Raw genomic sequence first — 7721 nt, forward strand, 5'->3', positions numbered from 1 at the left:
CACTATTTTTCTTTCTTTATAATTCAATAAAAATTATAACTATGTGCCTTAGAAACAAGAGGTATGTTTACAGTATTCTGTCCCTAAAATTAATAACAAAAAATCCAATCTAGTTATATTTTTATATAAGTTACGTAAGAAAATTTATTTAATCACTATTTTTCTTTCTTTATAATTCAATAAAAATTATAACTTTGTGCCTTACAAACAAGAGGTATGTTGACAGTATTCTGTCCCTAAAATTAATAACAAAAAATCCAATCTAGTTACATTTTTATACGTAAGAAATGAATTTTCACGCTATTTTTCTTTCTTTATAATTCAAAAAGCCTACCAAACAGCTACTGTATGAGGTTGTGGAACACTATAGACCTTACATAGCTTGCGTTGCAACTTCAGATTTTAATAAAGCAATCGAAAAAAAGAAATTAAATTACTGCCTGAAAATTTTAACGAATACTACCTACATATTTCCATGAATATAAAAAAGAATATACAAATATTCTCCTAAAATGCTGGAGTAAATGCTTCAAAAGTAATTTATTGCATTATATAACACATATTAAAAACTAGTTTACGAAGTTTTGCACTCTACTAACTAAAACTTCTATTTAGCACGCTCCAACATAACCTAAAAACGACAGCTACACTTTATTTTATTTTTCCTGCGCAGTAAATCTGTCTTTATTAACTAAATAACTGTACAAGACAGTTTAGGCCTAAATGTGTACGTTGTAATATAACAGTTGAGCACTGGATATAAATATTTCGCGTTACATAACATTCATTTTACATTTTAACAGTTTTATGGTCATAATACTAGATTAATGCTACCATAATGATAATTGTTATATAAGCCTTCGTTGTATTATTTACGAAGAATAGGCTATTTACATGTCTGAATAAATAAATAATTACCATCTTGATAAAATTAGTCTAAAACGGCTGATTCGTAAGTGTATTAAATTATAATTAGATAACATGCTTAAGTATATTCAAGACCTGTATTTATAAAGTAAATTCAGTTTTTTAATATAATACTTACGGTGATAAGTATGAGGAATTTTCTATTTTAAAACATTGAATTTAAACACCTACTTATGTGTTGTAAGCCTACGTCACTGATTGTTTGACGACACGATTTCGCCTTAACACGAGTAATGCCGTATCTGTTAAAGAATATAATTATACGATTTTCTTTCGTTGCATTTCATTCATTTCCCCTTAGAAGCCATGCCACTTTTATATTCGTAATAAAAATATAATTATTTTAAAGTTTTCGTATTTACACCTGTCAAGAAAGATGCAATCTTAAGCAATTTTGAAACTTAATAACGACTCAAGAATGTTAGAGACATTTCCTTTCAGAACACGGTAGGCTACATATAAGTTATATCCGAATATTACATCACTATAGCCTACTACAAAGATCAAATCAAATTTTAGAGCTTTTAGAATTTATCAAAATTTTCTTCTAAAAAAATTCACGTTTTCTTGGCTTATGTAATAAAGTCAAATTTACGATAATCCTACCCAGGAATGATTGAAATTCGACATATTTGATTATGCCATGCGACATTCAATGATATGATAATTTATGTTATTGTAAAAACTGTTTATCTGAAAAAAAAAGATGTACAGAGAGAGAAGGGGATATAAAAGAGGGAAGTAACGAAGGAAGAGAGAGAGAGTGGAGGCGTGGTGAATGTGGCTACTGTATGAGATCTCTGCATGCGCCGGCTACCACGTGAAATTTTCAAATAGTTACAAGCGCTCTAGCAGTTTGAATACAACTGCCATTTTGACCAAAATTTAAATGAGATTGCAGGGTAAAAATATATAAATATCACGCGTGGCCTATAGTGTAAGATATACCAGAACAATAAAATTACAGGAAAGAGGATTTTTAAATAAATAAAATACAACGTTTTTACATTACATTAGTGCCAAAGCCTATACGAAACATTTTACTTATTTTATTTTAATGCTGTTATTTTTACATTTGTCGTCATCAAAGCGATGATTCAATATTTGTTTTTTAATTACCAGTAACTTAATCTATAATTTAATGTGGGGTCTAACTCCTAATATTTCTTGGTTTGCTATATTTTAGTTATAGCAGATTATAAACTGAAATTCACTGTAATTTAATGTGTAATTTAAGTTTATTTAAATAAAGAACCTAATATCAATTTATAGCCTATACAAGAGACATTCTTTTTAGGAAAGATAGAAAGATATTAAGGCATTATTCAAACATTTAAATGTCGCACATTTTTTTTCCTCACAAGAAGTTTAGTTGAGGATTTCTTTGAGAACGACAAACACAATATTTCCGTATCAACTTAAACATGTAAAACCATATATTAAAATTTTTATTTTGGTGAAACTAATCTATTATTTCGATAATCACATAAATAATTAATTCTCTACTCTCATTGCCACAAAGAGAAAAGTAATATCCTATCGACATAATAACATAAGATTCTTTTCGAACAAGTTATGATCTCGAGGTATCTTTTCCTATTTCCAATTGTTTTAGTGGAAATATCTTTGTGGATTCTGACAGATGAAGCATCCCTCTTTAACGCCTGAAGTTAATGGGGATATCATTGGGGATAATTATACCAGGATATCGTTAAATAAAGTTTATCGCTATGAAACTAAATTTATAGCTCAATCCGTGGATTTAGAACTCTGAGAATGTAGTTACGATTGTAATATAGGACTATAATCTTACGGAAACTGTCTAGGACATACCTACAACCGTATTACAACACCGACTATTGATTGTTGTCAGTGTTTATAATGATCACCCCCTAAATAACCCCGGAAGCTGTTAACTCCCCTCTTGCATTCAAAAGAGAGATAGGAGCAGGGAAGAGCGAACAGCCACGTGGTTTTATATGAAAGAGGGGGAGAGTGTTGAAGAGTTTTGAACTTACTGACCTGCTATAGCCATCCAAGGGTAGAACGTATGGTTGGAGGGTTGCTGATGAAGCTGTGTGGCTACCGTCGGTTGAGCTGCAGAACTGTTGAGTGAACAAGCATTCGATGACCCTAGCGACCATGCCGATGTTCTTCCTCCGCCTGCACCTGGACTCGACGCCGGATCTCCACCAACAAGTCCGACAGATGAACCGTATCCTCCTACACGTGTATCCGGTGTGCAAGCCGATGGCCTTACGACAGGTCCCACAAGGCTGTTACCACCAGAATTTGCGGTAGCACCGGGAGTAGTCGCGCTTTGCCATACATCTTTGGCAGCCGCCACTACTGCCGCGTAGCCGTTCTGATGGCCCTGCTCGTTGGCGGCGCCTCCCGTCTTTGAACAGTCTGGTTTTGTGGTTGTTGTACTGTAGTTCGCCACTCCTGCGTTTGATTGTTGACTGACGGAATCAGCTGTTGTGGAATACAACTTGCATGCAGCCGCTGCCGCGACGGACGCGTCGTAGGGTGAGTCTTGCGGAGGCCTTGCCTGGTGCAGAGGATGATGGTGGTGGTGCTGGGATGAGGCGTAAGGCGACATACCTAGACCCAGAGGGAATCTGTATGCCGCTGCGGCCGCCGCCTGGTCATGGTGGTGGCTCGCCCCCGTCGCCGACCCGGTAGCGTGCTGGTGATGACCACCATAAAACCCACTCTGTTCGAAGTACGAGTTCATGCTGGCTCGATCTTAACGACTGTCAAAACACGAGACCCCTCCCACTTGTAGGAAACCTTTTCTATGTTTCGTAGGGGTGAGGACAACACCCCCTTTTTCAAGTCTGAATTTACAAAAAAATATACGTAATAATCACACACTTCTCGATGAGGTTGTTCACACTCGTTCTCAAGAACCAACACCTGCAGTTTTCGACACAAAATCCGTGTAATTACCTAAGATAACCGAACCATATATCGGCATTTGTCCGGAATTAAAGCAAAAATATTCACTTCACGGCAACTTTATAGAGAAAAAAATTTAATTTTATGTCATTTCAACACAATTCCAAGTATTGCAGTACACCACATACGACGATCGTACAATCACAAACAGAAGAACAGTTAGAATGTCTTCCCTTTTATCTTTCAGCCACTTGACGCAGCCAAATTCTCCATCTCACCAGAACACATGGAAGTCACGTCCAAGACAAACATGATCGGCTAAAAGCACACACGTGTATGCAAATCTATCATAAAAATTAGATCAATGGTAAAACGTTGTCAACAAAGTAAAAATTATTTAAATATCGTAGAGATGATGTAAATAATCGTGAGGAAGAGGAAAAAATTATTTACGTCAGTTAAAAACTCATAACATCACAATTTCCACACGCAGAAATCTTCGAAGAGTTGTTTAAAAATAAGTTTTCCAGCTCTGGATATCAATTAAATCCGTGATATTTTATTGCGACGTCAAAAAAATCACAAACGTCGAAAATCACGGATTTATTGAAAAACTCGTAAAATTATATCGACTATATCGTCATCAAATTATTATTGTTATGCAGTTACTTGATAATCAAAATCACGGTTCGATTTATCCAGTAATGACAGCAATAATCATTAAAAAGGTCGTAAGCAGTTAAGAGCAATAACTAGAAAGGAGTAGAAAAAAAATGATATTTTGGATCAAACAACAAGTGGAAAGAAGCAATAAGCTCCTCACTGTGCTTGCAGCGTACACCGTGGTCAGACACGCACTGGTTCGGTATGTTATGTATCAAACTACAGTCGTCGTCCCGCCGCGACCACCACCACTACGACTACTACAACTACTACCACCACTGCGATCTGACGTGCAGCCCGCCTGTACGCCGGTCTAGCTCGCCGAGGTTTGTACGTCTGTCTACCGTTCGTTCCAGTACCGTCCTAGCCTGCCGCCGCCTCCTCCTAACCCGACTGAGAGAGACGGAGATGGAGTATAAACGAGATAGTGCCACACTCCACAAATTCTCTCATACATGAATATTTCGTACGCGAGTAAAACCACGTCCCAATCACACTAGTGACAGTGGTGGGGGAAGAGGGGAAATTCAAGATCACACCTTCCCTATTACGTAGGCCTACTTCTAATATAATTTACTGCGACTACAAAAAAATTAAAACCTAACACAAAATAAAACAAAAAAAAAATTCTTAAAATATCACCATACTCCCCACGCCTTTTTCCATACTACAACACTAATTCTGTAACGTAACACCAACATATAAACACTAAAAAAGATACACAATCGATACTTAAAAATATATGACGAACGTATCGAACGATAATTTTCGAACCTTTGCCCGATTTCTGATGACAAGTGCAAAGAGCAGAGTATTAGATACGGTGTAAAGCGCAAAAGAAAATAATATAACAGGGTTAAGCATTCAAGGACATACCCGGAAGGAGGTGAAAAACAGCGGCTGATGATAGAAATAAGAGGGGAGGTAGAGTAGACAGAGAGGAACGACTGAAAGACGAGGACAGACGAAGTTGAGCACGAGGGTGAAGCCCACTGACAAAGGGTTCGAGAGGAAAGGAGGGTTTATGAAAAGGACCAATCACAATCGAATTCGTCACGGAGACCAGATACTTCCCCACCTTCAAAGGGATGTTCATCCGCCAAAAGAATATAGTCCCAAATATTATTTAATTTTAATATCGATATTGTTATAAACACGCTGTGTGTTATAAAATCATAAGCTTATTTTCAATATTTGATCTTATATCCTTGTTTACAGTGATCTTGACGCTTACTTCGTTACAATAATAAGAGTGTAATACTTAGTTCATTTCCCTCCCTGAAGCCCAACCCCCTCTCTACACGCAGCGAACAGAGTAAAATGCTGGCGGACCACGCTACCCAGCAGACAAGAAAATTCCAAAACGCTGCATGCAGCGCCGGCTAGGGACGTATGCTAGAACTACCACCAAGTTCCTTCACGAAAATCATTTGCAGAGTTAACAATTTGTAACTTATTTTGTTAAGAGTGAATTTTATAATTTAGTTACATTAAAAATGTTCTTGTGAATTAGTACTATACATGTAATGTGAAAACCATATTTCAGTTGTGTGTTAAGTGCTTCTAAGTGCGGGATATTGCTTTAATTAATATTACGATGAAGTAAAAAAACATTTTGTTAAAATATTTGTGGTTGAATAGGCCTATATCTTAAATCTTCACAACTTTTAAAATGTCTACCCCTGCAGTATGGAAGTAGAAGCACGAAGAACTATAGGCTACACTTTCCCGCTACAAAATAAACTCAACAAAAGAACATACGCAACATTATCTTTTTTAACATTTCAATAACTCACTACCGTACCAATTGAGGGTGCAATATGTCACATATGTTTACTAAATACAATATATTTTAAAGATACTGTCGGATCTCAAAACCTTTGTTAAAAGTTACTATTCTTTCTGTGAACAAAAGCGAACTATTCTTTCTGTGAACAAAAACGAGAAAAGTACAATTCGTAAAGGTGGTAGAAAACTTAAAGTAATCTGAAGTGCTAAAAGTTAAGTAGGCTTAAACTTTGTAAGAGACTACTACTTTCTTTCTAAAATTCTTACTATAAATAAACAATCAACTTTTCACGCACTTTCACACGTCAAATTTCACTTAACGAAAGCAACGGATCTCAAAACATTCTGAAAATTCGTGTATCTTTTTATGTGTAGAATTGAGAATAACTTATAAGTTAAGAAAGTCGGAAACATAAGACAACCTGTAGATCTAATTGCGAAACAAAATGTATGGATGATAGTTTATTCTTAGAACGCATTAAAAACAATTTTAGCCTACCGTAGGGTCTACTCATAGGGCTAATGTTTAGACCTATTTATACTTTTGTCAATCTATAACAGGTTTCGCGTAATACAAAAAATGTTCTCATAATAAATTTTAAACAGTTTTTATCCTATGATAGTCCTACATAAAAGCAATTTTATTAATATTTTGAAAGATTACAATCAGTGAAATATGGTTTGAAACTCAGTCTGTATTTCAATAATTAGACCTATTTATAAAGATTAATTAGGACTATGCAGCTATTATGAAATAACGTTGTTTTGTTTTCGTGTCTTCTTATCCAATAACTCAAGTCCATGAGTACTAATTTTGGGCTAGAGATTGTCGTGTCTCTTACAGTTCGATTAGATCCATAGATAGACCTACATTACTATTAGATTAGATTAGACTTTATTAAAGTAATGAATATTGTACAAATAGCTACTATGGACATAGTCATAATAAAACAAAACAGAGTGAATAAAATTATATTAGAAATATAAAGTTATTGACAGAGGACTCAAAGTAGCTATTCATTAATACTAGGCCTATAAAAGGGATGATTAATCATCCAGCGTTTTAAAACATTCTTAAATGTGTTATAGTTAACAGTGTGTGCAGACTTATGTAATCTATTAAACATAGATACTGCCATGGACATAAATTGTTTTTTAGTTGTTTCCAGTCTAACATTAGATTGAGTGAAGTGAAAATTGTATCTTGTATTATAATTATGATGATCAGATCTATGATAATAATTTGCTAAATTTTTCTATGTACGCCTACATCTTTGCCTAAAGGCCTACATAGGCCTAACATTTTGTGTATTAGGCATAGGCCTATAATGAAAATAAATTATTTGATGACTACGCGGCGGCAGAATTTGGAGTACCAGTACCTACCAAGAGAAACTTTTCCGTCAACAAAATTGTTTCTTTAAAAATAGACTATATATTAG

At 35.2% G+C, this 7721-nt stretch overlaps 1 protein-coding gene across 2 annotated transcripts in view; it reads right to left on the minus strand.

Moving 5' to 3' along the window:
• LOC138694713 (homeotic protein ultrabithorax-like) overlaps positions 1-5172 on the minus strand; it is a 1263368-nt gene extending 1258196 nt beyond the window's left edge. The window contains exon 1 of one of the 2 annotated variants that reach the window (XM_069818703.1): positions 2950-5167. In XM_069818703.1, the coding sequence (XP_069674804.1) occupies positions 2950-3664 (715 nt within the window). In that variant the 5' untranslated portion in view covers positions 3665-5167. Of the gene's footprint in view, positions 1-2949 lie in introns of both variants that reach the window. The other variant, XM_069818704.1, reaches the window with a different exon arrangement.
• Positions 5173-7721: the final 2549 nt, after the last annotated feature.

The sequence above is a fragment of the Periplaneta americana genome, chromosome 2, assembly GCF_040183065.1.
Source record: "Periplaneta americana isolate PAMFEO1 chromosome 2, P.americana_PAMFEO1_priV1, whole genome shotgun sequence".
In the NCBI taxonomy this organism is placed as follows: Eukaryota; Metazoa; Arthropoda; class Insecta; order Blattodea; family Blattidae; genus Periplaneta; species Periplaneta americana.